Source organism: Leishmania mexicana, chromosome 34 (genome assembly GCF_000234665.1).
Source record: "Leishmania mexicana MHOM/GT/2001/U1103 complete genome, chromosome 34".
Classification (NCBI taxonomy): Eukaryota; Euglenozoa; class Kinetoplastea; order Trypanosomatida; family Trypanosomatidae; genus Leishmania; species Leishmania mexicana.
This window is the reverse complement of record NC_018338.1, coordinates 1,668,574-1,686,618: the sequence shown is the minus strand read 5'-3', so window position 1 is coordinate 1,686,618 and position 18,045 is coordinate 1,668,574. Positions and strand designations below refer to the sequence as shown.

Below are 18,045 nucleotides of genomic sequence, written 5' to 3'. Positions count from 1 at the left end.
ACGATGCTATACGTTCTTCTCGATGGTGGGAAAAAGAATGTTGAAGCAGTATCAGTCGATATTCGATCACACGCAGGGGGAGAGGGATATCAGGCATGCATAGCACCGGTCGTGCCTTGTAGAGAGAAAGGGGCTCTCCACGACGTGGGTGGAACAATACGGATGCTAGAGGGCACATCTCGAAGGCGGTGGCGGCTTCAGACAGGCCATGTTGTGCTGACTCCCGTTCTACATTTGCCACGGCGCACGGCACGTCGGGCACTCTGGTTGGCCCTCCTCCTTCTCCAAGGCCCGTGTGATGCAGTGCAAGTGAAACGTATGGTGGCAGGGGCTCGTCAGGATTGGGCAATCGTCGCCTGGCATACGGCAGGTGGGGCAGGCTGCCTCGTACTCTTGACGACAGATGCCACAAGTTTCGCCTTTGCAGTCCCACATCCACTTCGCCACCAGGTGGACGCTCTTTATCGTGATATCCATGGCGCACGTTTGATAACTTTTTTCTTATCGGTCTATGGAGGAGTGCGGGATGCTGGGGTGCGCGGTAGTGGGGAGGGGAGGGGGGCGGTCGTGAAGGCTACGTTTTCGCAGATACGAGAGGAGATGGAAGTATCAGCTGCACACACACAGAGTCCTTTGTTTTTCTGTTCCACACAGTCCCGAGTAGGGATCATCCGCGTTATGTGGCGCACAGTGCGAGAAGAGAGGCGAGGTCAGCAAAGAGCGGAATGGGAGGGAGAGGTGAGAGAGAAAGACAGACCATCGCGTGAGCGGCGGCACGGTCGTCAGCGAACACGTTCCTCAGCAGCTGTCTTCACAAAAAGAAGACGCGGCGACCCTTGCCGATGATGACGACCCGCGCTGCACACGGATATCTGAGGGGAGAGAAGGGGGTGCGGCGGCGTTACAACACCCACCCAAGTAGGGGCAATAATAGCTGTTGCTTTTTTCCCTTCCGGATTTTCCTTTTGAGGCTTTAAGTGCTCCCTGATGATGCTGGCCATCTCACCGTGGTATCTCAGTGCCCAGTACACCCACTCTTTCTGGGGAACTCCAAGCGGCCTGCACAGCCTGCCCTCGGGTATGGCTGGCGGGCTCTTGGCGTCGGCGGACAGGTCTGTGCTGGCGCTGTGCCCAAGAGACACACGGCCACGATGACGCTTGGACCAGCTCAACACCAGTCGTGTCCGCGATGCAACGAATGCACGCATCCACCAGCAGCTTGCTTTTTTTTGTCTGCCGTGGCTGCATTACGGCGGTGTGGAGCGTACTCCTAGACCTCGCGTATGCTGTACGTGCTGGTATTGCAGTGGGCTGAACGACGCCCAACGGCGCTGGCAGGTGCGGTTCCTTGCCATCGACGTGGTGCCGCAGAGGTAGACGAGCTGCTGTTGTGCATGCGCACATATCTGCCGACGTGTTTGTGTTGAAATGGTGCACTGAAAGCGGGTGACAAAGCGCTGTTCTATTCTACATGTAAACAGAGAGGCGGGCGGGGGGGGATGTGGAGAGGGCCGATAGCGAAAAGAGAACCAAAGCATCCCCGATGTGTGTCCGCATACCTCCCGTGACGCGCAAACCCGCGTGTGCAGGGTCGCTGATGGCCTCTCGTCTGTGTGTGTGTGTGTGTGGGATTACGCAGGTGTACATCTTGCCTTCGGAGAGTACAGGCAAGATAGAACCGCACAAGAGAGGAGAGAGGCGTCTAGAGTAAACGAAGAAAAAACGGAGGAGCACGCGTGCGCTCCGAGAGTCCAAAAAACAACAACGAAAAAAGGCCCAAAGGAGGACAACCATACATATGCACAGCGGGCATCACCCTGAGAAGGACCGGTAGCACGTCGGCGTCGTCACTAAGCTGAGCCTCATGTAGCGCCGTCAATCAAGGCCTCCTTGCGTGCACGCACCCGCGCCACAATGCGGTCAATCTCCTCGTCCACTGTTTGTGAGACTGCGGCTGAATTATCAACAGAGCGTATGCTTATCATTCTAGCGTGGTGGAATCCACTCGGATGGCGGTACCTCTCACCCGGCGCCGTCGGCGAGGCATGGGCAGGAGTTTTGCTGGTGAGTATGGACGAAGCGGACGGTTGCTCTAGTCCCGTTTTTCCATAGGAGGTGTAGATGGGTGAGGCCACGAGATCCGTTGAGGCTAACAGACGACTAGAAAGGGGCACAGGCAGCGATGGCGCACCACCCTGCCGCGCGAGAACGTCGCCGCCGCTTTTAGAGACGATCGACTCCTCGCCTGTTACCACGACCGCCCGCGCACCGGTGGTCGACGTGCAGCCGGACGATGATTCCTGCGGATCACTGAGACGACGCGACGGGTGCGACACAGGCAAGGACAAAACCTGCTCCTCGGCCGGCATACGAGAGAGCACAGCGCCGTCGGAGCCGAGGGGTTTGCCGGTCGACCTGGGTAAGCCGCGCTCTTGCACTCTGGAGCCGATCTCCGCTACGCGCTGCAGCAGCCGCGCAGGCAGCACGGCCGAGGTGCAGCCATCGCCTCTATCGAGGCCAGACGAGCTCAATGAGGACGACCGGCTGCCGTGGTGACTGCTCACCGTCGCGCCTTCCGTACCAACCACCACGTACCGCCGTCGTTCTCCGCGGTGGGCTTTTTGCCCGCGCTGCTCACTGTCGTCGTCGTGTGACCGCAGCTGAAACGGCCGTGCCCTCTGTCGGCGCCGCGCCTCGTTCAGCTCCGTCATCTTCAAGCTCTTCACGCGGTTCGCCTGCATCACCTCGCCAATCGTCGTCGTGGTTGTCATGAGCCGACCCCGCGCTTGAACGCAGTGACGCAGCTCCTGCCGCAGCGGCAGCTGCATTGCTTGTCGGAGATGGTCCATCTCTATCGGCGTGGGGCCATCTGGGGCGAACAGGCTTGGACGGAACGTGTACGTGTCTGGGGTTGCCGTAGGAATCAGGTCTTGCGTGGCAATGCTCGGCAGGACAGGCAGCGCAGCTACGAGCCAGTGGAGCACGCACAGGGCGAGGTACACGCACGCCAGGACAAGGGTGACGTTAGTGCCGCTTAGGGGACCATGTGCCCCGTAGGCGTAGCGATTGGTGCAGATCTCAAGGTGCGCGGCGCACAGCACGGCGTCGCCGGCGGGGAGCGCCGCGCACGGCACCACGTGGAGGCGCCTATGAAAGATAGACAGAACGTAGGCGGCGAATGCGCATGCAATCGCGCCGAGCACCGCTTGGATGGTGCGCAGAAGGTGAAAGAAGCACGGCTGCGCGCCACCGAGGGCTAGATAGCGAACCACAAAGTACACGATGAGGACGTTGTCAAGGAGGGCTGCAAAGGTGCAGCAGATGCTCACAATGAGGCAATTGCCCGGTGCCGCGGGTGGTCCGTACAGGTAACGATTCGAGAGACTAGCGTGGTACGCGGGGGGAAAGAGACTCGAGAGAATCCCGAGGCAGCTGGAGTCGCTGGCGTTGGAGAAGGCGCCCCTGTTTCCACTGCTGCCGGCGTCAACACACTGACTCGCGCGGACGTCAACGAGGCATACGTCCCTCGTCTTCGTGGCGTAGACGATCAACGTGAGACCGAAGAGAACCGCGACACAACCGAGTGGCACGCCAACCGTGAGGCGCACGCACACTGCCCTGAAGAGTGGATGTAAGCCTTGCCGGAGAAGCAGCGTGAAACCCACGTCCGTCTGCACGAGGTTTGGGTAGAGAGCCGCATGAAAGGGCGGTCGCTTTCCCGACTTTAACGACGGTGTCTTGCTTCCATCGCTAGGGCTATCGCCCGGGACAGTGACGACAACGTGTGGGGCATGACCTGCAGCTGCGCCTGTACCGCCCGGTTCGCTTTGCTGCGGCTGTTGTAGAAGGGGAGCTGGGTGCTGCTCACACGTCTGTACCGTCGCTTCGATGGCGTCCCCCTCCGCCTGTACGGCGGTTGCGGGGTGGGCTTTGTGCTTTCCACGACTGGCTTTGCGCCGCGTCTGCAGCCGCTGGGAGCTCTGGTATTTGCGCCACTGCGATGCCACTTGGCGAATATGCCTGGAGGTGGTCAGCGGACACCACAGTGCCCGTTCGCGGTCGTAGCTGAGAGCGACGAGCACACGGCGCAGCGGCGTCGCGCGCGTGACGTCGGCAGAGGGCCGCCGGCCGCCTTGGTGTACATGAGGGTGTTTTGCACAGAACGAGGTGGCGGCTTTGCGGTCGGGTGACATGATGAGCACATCGATGCCGCAGTGGTTTAAAAAGCGCAGCACGGACGAGAAGTGCACCCAGATGCGTATTTTGGGGCCCGTCAGTGTCGATGCAGGCGCTGCCGCCGTGGCCACTGCATCTGCGTGTCGCCTCTCCGCTTCAGAGACGTCGTCGTCCCCGTTTCGTGGCCTTGCCTCGCCGCCGCTGCGCGGGCGACGATTTGGCGCGCAGAACTCCCGCAGCGCCCTCACCAAGTCGTTGTAAGGCGCCACGCTACCCCAGAGTGCAAAGCTGATGGCTAGGGTAGGGTTGTCAAAGACGGCCAGGGTGTCGTGAAAGTCGGAGACATCGACCACACGCGGTAGCTCAGGTGCCACATCTGGCGGCGCCACAGCTGATGTTGATGCGCGCTGTTTGTTCGGGGTTCTTGACGTTAGCGTTTTCACGCGTCCTGCCCTCATGGCGGTCTGCTGGATGTTTGCGATTGGCTCGGCGCGGCCCAGTACCTCGTTCCGCAGCAGCCGCAGCTTCACTGCCACCGTGTTCACGTCGGTCATACTGAAGACGCTGGTAGAAGCAATACTCTTGATATCCTTCTTGAGAAAGTCGAACTGCTGAATGAGCGGTGCAAAGTGCACCAAGTCAGCTGACGCGGGCCGCTCCGGCTGCGGTTGCGGTCGTGGTGGTGGGCTCAGTGCAGGGGCCGAGATGGGTAACTGGGCCCCTCCATGTTCGGAGGTCGACTCAGATGGCGATGAGGCGGCCGCACTGGGAGCGGGGGGTGATGCAACGGGTTTCGGCGCCGGTGGAGGGAGTAGCGGCGGCGGGCCTTGTGGCGGTGTCTCAGGTGCACTCGGTGGGGGTGACGGCTGCGTATTCGGTGGTCCGTGAGCGCCACTACCGCTTCGCGGCGGCGAGGTTGTGGAGGACGAGGGGGTAAGGCTCGCTGGACTGCTGCTTTCATTCCCCTTGCCTCCCTCACCGCTGCCGTCGTTGTTGCTGCAGTAGTTCGCTAGCAAGGCAAGCGGGGTCTCATGGATCGTGCATGCGAGCGGTAGGCCTGGTGGTTTGTCGCTGCACAACCCGCGAACGTCTCCCTCTGAGCTGCGCAGGCTGTCACAGAGTGGCAAAGTCGGTGGCGGCGGGGCGGGAACCAGGGACGGTCTGCTTACCCCATGCGAGGTGTCCAAGAAGGGTGTGGACAGCTTGTGCGCCTGGACGCTGCTCTTGGGGAAAGCATGCGGTTGTGACCGCAGCTGTTCTGGGAAGCGTGGAGGGTCAGCGCCCGACTCTACCAGAGGGCTCGGGGAGGCATCGCGCACGGTTCTGGGCGGCTCTGTTGGAGTGGCGTCTAGCTGGCTGGGCTGGGTCGACAGCTGGCTGCGCATATCAGTGAATGAATGGCGCTGCAAAGGCGCGACTGTTGCGTGAGGGGACGTGAAGGAATCGGAGGAGGAGGATGGCACCTTTGTGGCGGACGGTTTCGGGTGATCTGACTGCGAGGCAGGGGGGAGGAGAGGTGGAGTGCCGCCTTCCAGCACCGGGCCTGCTCCCTTCGCTGCACCGGATGACTTCCGTGAGTGTGCGATGGGCTGCGTCAAGACAGACGACAGGGTTTTCTCCGGTGACGAGGCAAAAGAATTCTTGGCGCTGATGGCTGGTGTGAACGACGCCACGTTGGGGGCGGTGGGGTAGGTGGAGACGCTGAGGGGGCGCATAGAGCCGGCGCTCTTAAGGGAGCCAACGTTGTCGGTACCGCTTCGCACAAACTCGACGGGGTGGTACGACCGCTTTTGTGAATCCTCCACCACGGCGGAGTCCAGGGAGGTGCCCGAGACGTTCAGAGGACTTTTACGGGCATCCATGCCGTACATGTACTCGCCAGCGTGAGCCACCGGTGAGAGCAGCGGAACCTCCGCGGCGTAGTACGAAGCGCGAGAGTTGCCGCTCGCGTAAAACTGCGCAGCGTTTCCTGTTGGGCCTGTGGAAGTCCGCCGGATCTGGTGACGATCTCTGCCGCCCTCGGCGACCGAGAAAGAAGAGCCACTGTGGTGTGCTGCCGGGTCATACGATGTCTCAAGCAAGGGGGAGAGGTTGCTCAGGGTTGTCCCATTGCCGCTGGAGGTACTCTCACTCATGACTGGGCGGCTGTGGGCGACCCCCGAAAAAACGACAATGATTGAGCGCGCAGCTAGTTGCGCATGTGCGTCGGCGAAGCAACGTCTCCTATGTTACATGAGGGGAAACTGCAGAAGTACAAAGAGGGCATCGGTGTTAGTCGTAGTAGCTCTCGCAAGTGATTGCAGATAGGGACACCTGGAGAGAGTAAAATGGATGGTGCCCACATCTTCGACCGAGAACAGAAAACACCTACGGCACGCAGAGTGGGGTGGCTTACGAACTACGCAGATGTAGGCGCAAGGAGTCCAGAGTGAATGCGTTCACTGTAATCTGCTGCCCAGCGGCTACATTCTTCTGTTTTCTTTTTTCTTCGGCCCCTTCAGCTTCAGAATGATACAAGGCGTACAGATACGCCACAAAACAATGAGCACGCCGCTCACCAGCTGGATTCACGCCGTCGTGCCTGAGCTGCCGGCTCTATTCTATGAGCCGTACACCGAAACACAGCTCGTTTTCAGGTTAACATGAACTTCTACCATTTCATCGTGTGTGTGTGTGTGAAGGCGGAGGAAGAGAAGGTGAGTAAGTGTATGTGTGGGGGGGGGGGGAAGGAGGGAGGGTCAGAGAGAAAGAGCACAACTGGCCGTGTCGAAGATTGCGCTGTCCATCGGACATGATGACGATCACTACGACAGACACTTTCAAAGACACATACAAGCGAAAGGAGGCATCGGAGAGAGGAATACAGTCCACCGCAGCCATAAGGCGGCTACGATTATCCGCTTTCACCTTTTTTCCCCACCTACGTCATCCTCTCTGCGTAGTCGCACACACGCTGCCATCGTGCCCGTTCGCCCTCCCCCACCCCCACTCTTCTCTTCTATTGATGAGCGCAAAAGAGTCGTCCGCCCCGGCAGCGCTTCGTTGCATTTCTCATACAAAAAAAGGGCGATGAGGCAAGCATTGAACCAAAAGAAAAATGTGATGCGACATTATGTTCACATGAAGAGCAAGAGTGACAAAAGAGAAAGCGAGCTAAGAAGGGGCCCGTAACGACGGAGGTAATCATGAGGCCTTGCAGAGAATCTGTGCACAACGCAAGATAGAAGGCATCCGTTCACTGATAAAATGAGGGGAGGGGGAGAGGGGTGGGGGCCTGCAGTTTCCATGGCGAGTGCATCGTTGGCCCCACCCAGTAGCGTGGACCATGTTTATGCATGCACACAATGGGGTTTTTCCTTGCCGAGCTTCGTTCACTGTAAAAGAGGAAACCCGAAAGACGGGAGGAGGGGAGGACGAAGGAAGAGAAAGAGAAATGAGCGGAGGCGGCTACCAGACCCATTGATCTACACCAAGTGGTGCGTAAGCCCGCGTACGACAGCTTTTGTGCACACACGACTTGGAGAGGGAGAGAGGCAGCGCGAACGGACACCAACAAACAACAAAAGAAAGCGTGCAGGCTTGAAGATGTGTGTGTGTGTGTTCAACAGAGAAGGAAAACACAGAGAAAACGCATAAAGACGAAGCCGTCGCTCTGGGGGGTGAAGGGGGAGGAGGGAGGAGGGAGGCAGCTGCCACGCTGGATTTTCAACTCCACACCACACCTCAATTGAGGTTCGAGTCATCGGACCCGTAGCCACCGTCACCACTGACGTCGCCGACGATCTCTTCTCCGTCCTCTTCCTCACCGCTGTCGTCTTCTCGCACGTGCATCCGGTAATGAGTCATGCTGTACAGATCCTCAGCAAACTCGAGAAAGTTCTTGTAGTCCATGGACGCCGCTATGTAGCTAGTGCAGACACACCGATAGGCCGTGCTCGGGGACTTCCACTCTTCTTGAATGGCGGATGCTAGGGAGCGCAGCATCGACTCATCCGACTTCTCCGCGGTGGCCACGAAGTCTTCGATGATGCCCTCGATCAGAGCAACGTACCTCTGAAAAAGTTGATACAGTCGCAGACTACCCTCTGTGTTAGTGTTCACCTCGCACTCAGAGGCGACAAGTTCGAACGTGTCGTCATTTTCTTCGATGAAGTGGCGCAGACGATCGGTGTTCTTGCCTTGCGAGAAAAAGGCATCGAGCTCCTCGAGCAGTGCCGTGGCCTTTGCGTCGGGTAGAGGCAGCGGTGCGGCGACCGCCGAGGCGAGAAAGATCGGTGTGTCTTCCTTTGTCGACATTCTGGGGAGCTCTACAGGATAAGACATACAAGTAAAGGGGTGGTCGGTGGGCACAACCACACAGACACCGAGATGCGCACCGTGACAGCAAAAAGCAGACTGCGCAACACGAACACACAAAAGTGAAAAAAAGGAGAGAGAAGAAATGCGAAAGTGCGTCCTTGGTCAACGGGGCAAGACGAAAGAAGAAAGGAAAGGGGCCAGAGAGAGAGAGACTTAAAACGATGAGTACACCGTTACACACGCGAGCAACAGAAAGCACAGCAAGGTGGAGCGACGAAGGAAGGGCGAGTAGTGGTGGTGGTGGGTGGTGGTTCCACAAATGTGAGAGAAAAAGAGCTGATTTCGAGGCAAGAGTGACTCCTTACACTCTGGGAGAGGATAGGGGTGCGAGTGGGCGCAGGAAGAGTGGAGAAAAGGTAGCGCTGGCCATGTGGGGCAAGAGAATGTACACCATCCCCAAAGAAGGGGGATGTGGGTGAGTCAAAGATGAAAACCACCGCATATGGGGTGAGCGAGCAATGGAAAAGAAAGCAGAAGCCACAGAGCAAGAGAGAAAGAGATGCGTGAGGTGGTTTGACAGCCGTGAGATGCACAATACAGTGTTGTAGGAGAGAGAGGGGTGCTATAGTGGCGCCGAAAAGAAAGAAAAGAAGGCGACAGCGCAACCGCGGCCCCTCACGGGGGGGGGGCAGCAACGCGCAAGAAACACTCCCATGCGCGACGCGCTTGAGGCCTCAGTAGAGATTTGTGGTGTAATCCGCTGAGCGCACTGCGGCGCAGCAGCCTCGACACCTGATCGAAGAAGCAAACGTGTTTTTCTGTTCTATAAATTACCACAGAGACTTCTTAAATCAGATAGAGAGGAAAGGCATCGCTCCGGGTGGACGTGTGGCTATGAGAATGTGCGTGAGTGCCGGCGTCGTGGGCACCGTTGCAGGGACTCTGTATAGCAGCGACGGTCATCGTTCATACCCGGGCGCAAAGGCTCAAGGATGCATGCACCATCCCCCACGACTTACCTCACACATGCACCGATACTCACGAGTGCTCCCCTTCTCCTATCAGCACAGTTTTTCAACGCCGAATAAATTAAAAAAAAAAGAAGTGTATCACCTCAGCGCGCACACTTGCTCGATGTCGAGCATGCGCTGCGCCGATGGCGACATCCTCTTCGACACGGCGCACGCAGCATCACGTGCTCCCTTTTTTTTTTCTTTTTTTTCCATTTTTCATACGAAGTACCGTTTGCTCTCCTCTTCTTCGCACACACTCGCACTCACCAAATAAAAATAGGAGTGACGAAAGAAAAAAAAACGAGAACGGTGCAAGACGAAACGAATAAGGGGAGATGTCACGATTGCGGCCGCTTCTCTTACGCGTTGAGATCGCTGATGTCTGCTGCCGGCTCCTCCTCCTCGTGCTCGCCGTCGTCCATCTCGGCCCCATCGTCTTCGAGCTCCTCGTCGTCGGAATCGCCGCCTGCGCCCTTGCCCATGGAGGCCATCATGGACTCCATGTCCATGCCACCCATGCCACCCATACCACCCATGCCGCCCATCATAGACGCCATATCCATGCCGCCCATGTCACCGTACCCGCCGAAGTTGGACGCGGCGGCCATCTCCTCAGCCTCGTCGTCCTCGTCCTTCCAAAGGTTCCAGTCGGCGGAGAGCCAGCTCTTGGTCGCCTTGGTGGGCTCATCAACGAGACGGTTCCAGTAACCCTGATCCTTCTTTACGGCACAGATCTGAATTGCCATGCCAAGCACCTTGAAGGTCGACTCCTCCGGGACAATCTCCTTGAGGAGGTGCAGCTCATCCTTGAGAGCGTGCGGCTGGCTGCCCTTGGCGGTAATGCCGTTGGCGGAGATGGACACCGTCTTCTCCTGGAAGGTCACCTGGACGTCTGTGGGGGTGCTCGCCTCGACCGTAATGAACACGCGGTCCTTGCGCTCCGCCCACTTGATCGGAAGGTGAGACATGGTGGTCTGAGATGATGATAAATTTGGCGTTTTTGTTCGTCCTGTATTTTCAATAAAACCGGGCAGACAACGCCGGCGACTATCGTAAATTGAGTGCTGGTGTGTGTGTGTGTGTGCGTATGTATGACGTGCAAAGCTGCGTCAAGACTCGAAGAGAGTGTTTACGTGACAAAAACGTTGTTGACAAGAGAAGAAGCGAGTTGGCGGCACAGTGGATATCAAAGTAGTTCTCTTGATGCACGTGCACGCGCCGTGTACAGAAGAGAGGAAAGGAGGGCAAGGTAGAAGGAAAGAACGCGAATGGCAAGACACAAGGCCGCGCCTCTCTGCGTGCAAAAACCGCCAGCTGCGCAAGACACAATGACAAAAAAGGAATCACACGACACCGCGGTTGCGGCGCTTTGTGTCGCGGGCACTGCGCAAGAGGCGCGAGCGAGGGGATACACATCTCGCGAGGACGGCCCACGTAAACTCAGGGACAACCGCACAAACGGAGAGAGAAAAAAAAACGAGGGAATGCGACATGCAATGGTACGCGCTGAAGTTCCGTTCTTTTGCCGTGATCTTTGTCGTCCTTGTTACAGAACCCACTGCGGCGGAGCGGCACCTGCAGAGTTGCAGCTCATGGCCCGCCTTCCTTTCTCAAACAAAAAGGCCGGCGCATCAACACACACCAACGCGTCAGCATACATGTACGAGGACGGATAAAGAGCGTTCCGCGACGAGAACAAACAAACACACGCACCTGTTGTCAACAGATCACGAAGAGGCCCACGATTCAATAGTGGCAACGGTGCCGTTGTTTTATCCCACGGAAAACTGTCGTAACCCCCCCGCCACCCCTGGCCTCGTTTTCGTGTATCCCGCTCATCAAGCGTGCTGTGCACTGGTAAAACACCCTCACAGCTGTCTTCGAGACATGTGGGGATGGCGTTACCAACGATGGAGTACCGCAATTTCCCCCGGGGGCACCTCTGCTGCTGCCTTTCAGGACGCGCTGGCTTCCTCACGGATGTACAGGATGTTGTTGTTGCGCAACAGCATCTCACCCAGTTCGGTGTCCTGTTTCGCGTGCTCTACCGCATTGCGCAGCTGCAGGTTCATGAACGTGTCGCAGCTTACAAGGTTACCCTCGTACACCGGGCCCCACTTGCTCTTCACAAGCACCTTTTTGCCGACAAGGCTGTGCAGAAACGCTCCAGGGACGTTGGACTCCATACTTGCGCCGAGGAAGAATCCGTCACAAACCTTTGCCGATGCTGAAGTGCAAAGCGAGGAACACCGCGAAATAATAATAATAGTGAACAGTAGCACCACAACCGGGTAGCAGAGGGATCGGAAACGCGTGTCTGTGTGTGTGTGCGTGTGCGTGCGTACGTGCGTGTGGGTGCCCAAGTGCACGTTAAGCGGTGGTTTTAGCTTGCCGATCTGTTTGTGTGCCAGCAAGGGTGGTCAGGGTGAGTATTCGCGTTATGCTCACGTCAAACAAGAGGTGTAGAGGGTGATCGAAGAAAACGGTCGCGGCTATGGGCCAAGATGTAAGGTGGGCATGGGAGAGGTCATCGAGGAGCAAGGAAGCAGAAGACTCTGAATGTCCACCTGCGCACACGTGTGTCGGTATTTTACGGACTCAGCTTCACTGCGAGGTTCGGCCAGTTTGCACCGGTATTGTCGCAGCACTACATGTTTAGTGCGTGCCTTCCGTATACGGCACCCGAGGCCAATGTATGCAGAATCAGACACAGCAACAAAACGCATGCGAGAGGGGGACGAGGGTAAGAGACGCACTTGAACATAACGCCGCGTCGCCTTTCAAGCGACTGGAATGCCCCTCCCCCCTCGACCACCACCACCATCGCCTCTGCATCTGTTTGGCATGCTGTTGCTGTTGACGACTGCCATTTCTTCTGCACATGTACGCACACACGCGTCGTCTTTTTTTTTCGTTGTTGCTTTGCTCTCTTTGTATGATGAGCGACCAGTGCTTCCTCCTGTCAATCGTCGTATGAGTGTGGATTCATGGCACACGAAGAGGGCGCGAGAAGCGAGAACACAAAGAGGTGACCGGAGAAGGAAAAGCAGGCAGGCAAAACCGCAACCGTGAAGGAAACGTTGAGCAGCCTTCTGCACGCATACCCCATATCGCTAATCTCTTTTCGTGTGCGCTTCTGAGAAGAGGGAAGCGTTGACGGGACTTCCACCGATTCCTGCTGCTTTCAAGTGCCGACCCCCCCCCGAAACTACTCCCCACAACACACACAAACACACACACAGCACACACGATGAGACACACGACGGACCACCGCGTCTCCACCGACAAGAGGCCTTCAATAATGCACCCCTAAAAAAAGAGAAGCAAAGAAAATGAAAATGATAAAAAGAAGACAGAAGACAAGATAGGCAGGCAGTGGGTAATGTTTAGTCAACGGTGCTATCGTGAGTACTCCCTTCTCTCCGGACACAGACACCAGACACAGTAGACGTAGTAGGAGACGCTCACATGTACGAGACACACAAAGAACAACTGTCATTCGTCTCTTTTTATTCAAGTGCCACTCTTCACCTTGAGACTCTTCTCCGCTTTCGTTGTTCGGTTGCGTCGTGTCCTTTCACAGGCCATTTGACTTCTCTCTCTATCCTTCGATTGCAATCAGCCCACCTCCACAGCTGGTACCCTTGTTGTTCTTGTTTTTTCCCCTTTTTTCTGCGCTTGTGCGTGTGTGTTTGATGAGAGTATTAGGGTGGGGAGTGGGGAGTGGGGGGGAGGGGGAGACGAAGCGAGAGGTAATGGATATTTAGAAAGAAGGAGAGAGGAAGGCATAAAAGCACTAAAACACACACACATATTTAAAAAAAAGCATCACGAGGAAGTAGGGGGAGAGAGAACACGTGAAGAGTTGATTTTTGATGGAGATGAAATGCGAGCGAGAAGGAGAGAGTCCTTTGATTCACCTAATCCAAGCAGCGCTTTAATATGTATCATGTATATATATATATGTGTGTGCTCGTATCTACGCAGAATGCCACACAGACACAGACAGACACATACATACACACATACGCTATTCAAACAAAAAGGGAGAGCAAGCAAGCAGCCTTGGAAAGAAAGAACAAGCAACAACAAAAAAGAAAACACAACATAATACACGCACGCGTGCCTGTGGATGACAATGCAACGCGGCGGTCATGGCAAAGGACGTTGAGCAAGGCGTACACCTTCCTTTTTTCCTGTCTCACCATATTGCAGTAGAGAGCAACTTGTGCCGCGAGGCTTGAGTGGAGGAGACTGTTCAAAACAAAAACTCAAGAGGTACAGGGAGGTGTTTCGACGTTTCCATGGCACAGGAGTTAGTCAAAGAACAAGGGTCACCGCAGCGGTGCGAATTCATCGCTAGGAAAGGAGTACAACAAAAGAGAAAAACGAGGGTTGGGGTTGGTGGATTATTGCGTTGGGTGAGGCACGAGTGTGATTGCAGCGTTTTAGAGAGAGGGTCACTGCCACACAGGAGAAGCATCTGGGATGCTCTTTCACGCTTGACGGAGGGGACAATGGTAGTCCACAGCGCCAGAAAACAAAAAAAGGCAAATAACAAGCGAAGCGAGAAGAGAGAAAAGAGTACACACACACACCCGTTCGTGGTCGCGCAAACCTTCCGTACCTCTTCGGCTCACTTTCATAAATGAGTTCAAACTCGTCTCCGTCTCTGATGGGAATGGGGATGGAGGGCGAAACAGAGGGGGATCGAGTTTGATGGGAGGAAGAGAAGGAACCGCTCTGGAAAAACATCGAACGCTTTTTTGCGGTCGACGGCATCCATCATCCACGTGCACCGAAGCACGCAACACGACAACAGAGAAAAGAAGAACAGCAAAAAGAAAGAACGAAAAAGAAAAAAAAAAAGAACTGCCGTGCTCTCTAGACACGGAAGAGACGTTCGGTGAAACAGAAAAGAAATGTGCGGTGATTGGCACATTTGACTACTTTGTGTGTTCACTTGTGAGCAAGCCCATAAGCGTGTGAGGGCGCAGATGGAGCGGGACCAGGACGCAGTCATGAGGGTAGCAGGTGTTGTAGTTCGAACAGGGGCGGGAGAAGGGCGTTAGCGGACGTGAGAGAGGTAAAAGATCCACATCAATCATGCGGATATCGGTAAAGGCACACACGAAAAAAACAAACCACGGTTGAGGAAGGACATTGTATAGCGAATGTAGTCTCTTACACCTCTCCTTTCTTTTCTACTTCTGCATGTTCCAGTTTCACCACCCACAAAGACAAAAATCAAGTTAGGGAAGAGAAGACCATTCCCGAAAGCATTCAAAGGAGAGGGTGCACACACACACACACGATCCGCCTCTGATACTCGGGGGCTTTTCATGCTTTCTTTCAGTCAATCTCATTCCCATTGGTTAATTTTTTTGATCCTCTGGTCAACATACGCCATCGCGTGCCACAAAATCGCCACCTTCCATGAGCACAAGGTGTGCTGCAAGTGAGAGCGGCGACGCCGGCCGCGTCGTGAGAACAGAGAGGGATGCTAAAGTCTGTCCCACAGCATGCACTTGACTGCATGCGTTCTTATAAATGCAGTCAAGCAGAACAAAAGGTGATTTGCTCCTGTGACGCTCACAACGCAGATACTAAGCCGCGCACACGCACACATACAATCACAAAAAAAAGTCGTGTCAAGATGCATGTGAAAGCCCTATCCACCGCCGCCGAACATGTCAGTAGCGTTTTCACAACGGTAACAACGACAGAAAGAGAGAGAACAGTCCCTTGTGCAGACATGCGCACATAACAACAGTTCTCATACGCACAGGAGCCGCAAATCAACAACAAAGAAGTCGACAGCGACATATTTACCCTAAACCGACAGCAGCGGTGATATCGGTGACGGCGTGGCGTCAAGAGCCCACGAGCCCTCTCCAACAAGAAAAACTAAGAGGCTAAGGCAAATAGCAGAAGGAGTTCTCAGAATTATTTATATATAAATAAAAGAGGCCGACGCTTCACCACTCGAGCAAAAAACAACAGCAACGCCACAGACAAACAAAAAAATGAAAACAAAAAGTCACCCAACAGAAAAAGAGATGATATGTCTACACCCATGGAGGCTGACCCGTTAGAAGCGTTTTTCTTTTCACGCGTCCGCTTCTCTGCCACTGGCCATGACGTCAACGCCACTCCCCACACGAGCCTTACAGCAACGCGCCGACGCAGTCGTCAGAGAGCACGACGCCCCCTGCCTCGTGCTCTACCAGCCTTCCTCCCCTCCTTTGCCTCGCCCGACGCCGCCCAGCCGCCTCCCCCATCGTGCCGGTCGCCGGGTGAGAGATGCGTTGGTGCCGCGCGGACGCCGGCCGCTCCGACGCAACGCCATCCAACACCTGACACACTGCCGACATCCGTGGCGATGCATCGCACTGGCTTCCCTACGGCGTAGACGCGTGAGCCTGTCAGCGCCAGAGGACCTGGGGCTCTGCATTGGCAGGGGATAGGGGAAGGGCTGTTTTGCCTCTTCCCATACACAGAAAGAGTTGGGGCACTGATGTGTGTTCCCCCGTCATGAAAGGACGAGGTCGACGCTACACAGTAAAAGACGGAGGCCAATAAGGGTGAAGGGAGAGCCTCAGGTGAACGTGCACATATGCGTACGCCAACAGTACATGAAAGCAGCGACCCTCATACACATGCGCAGCTCGATGGGTCCGGACGCACGTGAAGCGAGAAGAACAAAAAAGAAAAGAAGCAGTCGAAGGGGAACAAGCAAATGCGGATGTGTGAGATACAGCAAAACCAACAGTGCATGTCTGAAGAAGAAAAAAAAGTGGGGGTGGAGGGGGGTCCGTGAGTTGACGAGATGATTGCCGTGACAGTATCACATACACAGATACAGGTGACCTGTCATACCTGCGCTCAAGCATCATCACCGTAGGCTCAACCTTTAACACATCCATAGAGCACAAAACATGAACTCAGTCACACGGGTACGTTGATGACATCCACACTCTCTTCAACAGCAGATGGTCCACAGTTGGGGGAAGGGATCAAAGAAGAGGGAACATGAATAAGCACACGTCACCGCGGAGCGCAGTGAGACGTGGAGCAGCGTTGGCAAAAAAAAGAAGTAAACAACCACACACGTGGCAGAGAATAAAAAAAAAGAACGAAAGTAAACGGGAAAAGAACAAGCATCGCAGGACGGCGGATGCGAGAGAAGGGGCGCGGCACATCGGCAGTTCTTCGGCGGGGCAGTGGGGTAAAGCGATACGATCAACCTCGTGCGTCACCGTCGACGCTGGAGGAGCGACACACTGGCACGACTTCGAATAGCCTGGACTGTGGGCGCCACTGCCGTTTGCTGCCTGCCACTTCTGGTGCGTCTCCCTTTCTTCTCGACCGAACCTCCTCCTGCGTTTTTTGATGTGGAGTGAGGGTGAGAGGCTTCTTTTTCTCACACACAACGAAAAAAATGTAATCGAACGTATCTCCATCACGCACGTACGGCCCTTCTTTGGTTGATTTCCCTTGCTAAAAGCACGACCGAATCATTCCAAAGCAAAGCACACCGCATCGTACACTTTGTGAGGCTGTTGCTCACCACAGGATGGTTTCCCACGAAGTGGAAGGGGGAACACTGAAGCTATTCACCGAAGCTGTTGAAAGAGAGGAGTATGGTGTCAACGGAGACACTTGGGCGAACGACGGGGTTTTCATGATCGGTGTTAAATCGCAAGGCGTATAGGGTACGTGGGAGGGCATGAGTGGGCTACGCACGCCAGGGTGAAGAAAACGACACTTGCGGCGGTTGCAGCGGCCATTAATGTAGTGACGGCATACCTCAGAAGAGTTCACCACGTTTGTCTTGGCGGCAGGGTCGACCGCGGACTGCGACAGAGGCACCGGGGTCTCCATCGAGACCTGCATGTAGTCTGTTGTCAGCATCTGCTGCATCACCTGTGGTGTAGCGTGCGTTTCCTGAGTTCGCAAAGCCGGATCGGAATGGAAGCTGATGGTGCTAGAACCGAGCGACTGAATCAGCATCGGCAGCTGCGGCGAATTGGTAGCGGTGACCGTGGGAACGAGGCAGACTAGGCTGCTGGTGCTGCTGCTCGTTTCGTGCGGCGCCGGTTGGTAAGCGTAAAAAGGGGTCGCCTCGGTAGAAAAGCTCTCAGAGATGAGCACCTGCGGCTGTGGTGCCTGCATGCGCTGCTGGGTCGAGGTGTCTGGGTATACAAGCGGAACTTGATGTTGCGGAAGCTGTTGTATAGACTGCGGATTAATGACCGACTCCGCAGTGTAGTAGGCCACTGGGTTTGGTTGAGAGCTTGGCACGTACACGATGGACGCCATTTTGGGACGCTGCGGCGGCGTAGGCGCACCGTGATACATGCCCGACATGGAGACCTAATCACAAAAAAAAGTGATACAATTCGTTCAGCGGGTGCCTGTAAATATCGTAACAGGCAGAAGTGGGGGAGGGGAGGGGAGGGGCAACACCAACGACAACAGAAGAACGGAAAGGGCCAAGAGAAGGAGGCCGAGAGGGATGGTAAAACGACAGAACACAAGAGGTGATAAGTGGACG

At 55.7% G+C, this 18,045-nt stretch overlaps 6 protein-coding genes across 6 annotated transcripts; all 6 read right to left on the bottom strand.

Moving 5' to 3' along the window:
• Positions 1–228: 228 nt before the first annotated feature.
• LMXM_34_4500 (anaphase promoting complex subunit protein,putative) lies at positions 229–477 on the bottom strand (the record flags this gene model as incomplete). The annotated part of the gene is made up of 1 exon (XM_003879397.1): positions 229–477. The coding sequence occupies one exon, from the start codon at positions 475–477 to the stop codon at positions 229–231; it is 249 nt and encodes an 82-aa protein (XP_003879446.1).
• Positions 478–1,862: 1,385 nt separating this feature from the next.
• LMXM_34_4490 (conserved hypothetical protein) lies at positions 1,863–6,311 on the bottom strand (the record flags this gene model as incomplete). Its single annotated transcript, XM_003879396.1, has 1 exon — positions 1,863–6,311. The coding sequence occupies one exon, from the start codon at positions 6,309–6,311 to the stop codon at positions 1,863–1,865; it is 4,449 nt and encodes a 1,482-aa protein (XP_003879445.1).
• Positions 6,312–7,899: 1,588 nt separating this feature from the next.
• LMXM_34_4480 (conserved hypothetical protein) lies at positions 7,900–8,472 on the bottom strand (the record flags this gene model as incomplete). Its single annotated transcript, XM_003879395.1, has 1 exon — positions 7,900–8,472. The coding sequence occupies one exon, from the start codon at positions 8,470–8,472 to the stop codon at positions 7,900–7,902; it is 573 nt and encodes a 190-aa protein (XP_003879444.1).
• A 1,375-nt stretch (positions 8,473–9,847) lies between these two features.
• On the bottom strand, positions 9,848–10,456 carry LMXM_34_4470 (conserved hypothetical protein; the record flags this gene model as incomplete). The annotated part of the gene is made up of 1 exon (XM_003879394.1): positions 9,848–10,456. The coding sequence occupies one exon, from the start codon at positions 10,454–10,456 to the stop codon at positions 9,848–9,850; it is 609 nt and encodes a 202-aa protein (XP_003879443.1).
• A 987-nt stretch (positions 10,457–11,443) lies between these two features.
• Positions 11,444–11,674, bottom strand: LMXM_34_4460 (putative sm-f snRNP core complex protein; the record flags this gene model as incomplete). The annotated part of the gene is made up of 1 exon (XM_003879393.1): positions 11,444–11,674. The coding sequence occupies one exon, from the start codon at positions 11,672–11,674 to the stop codon at positions 11,444–11,446; it is 231 nt and encodes a 76-aa protein (XP_003879442.1).
• A 5,380-nt stretch (positions 11,675–17,054) lies between these two features.
• LMXM_34_4450 (conserved hypothetical protein) lies at positions 17,055–17,849 on the bottom strand (the record flags this gene model as incomplete). Its single annotated transcript, XM_003879392.1, has 1 exon — positions 17,055–17,849. The coding sequence occupies one exon, from the start codon at positions 17,847–17,849 to the stop codon at positions 17,055–17,057; it is 795 nt and encodes a 264-aa protein (XP_003879441.1).
• Positions 17,850–18,045: the final 196 nt, after the last annotated feature.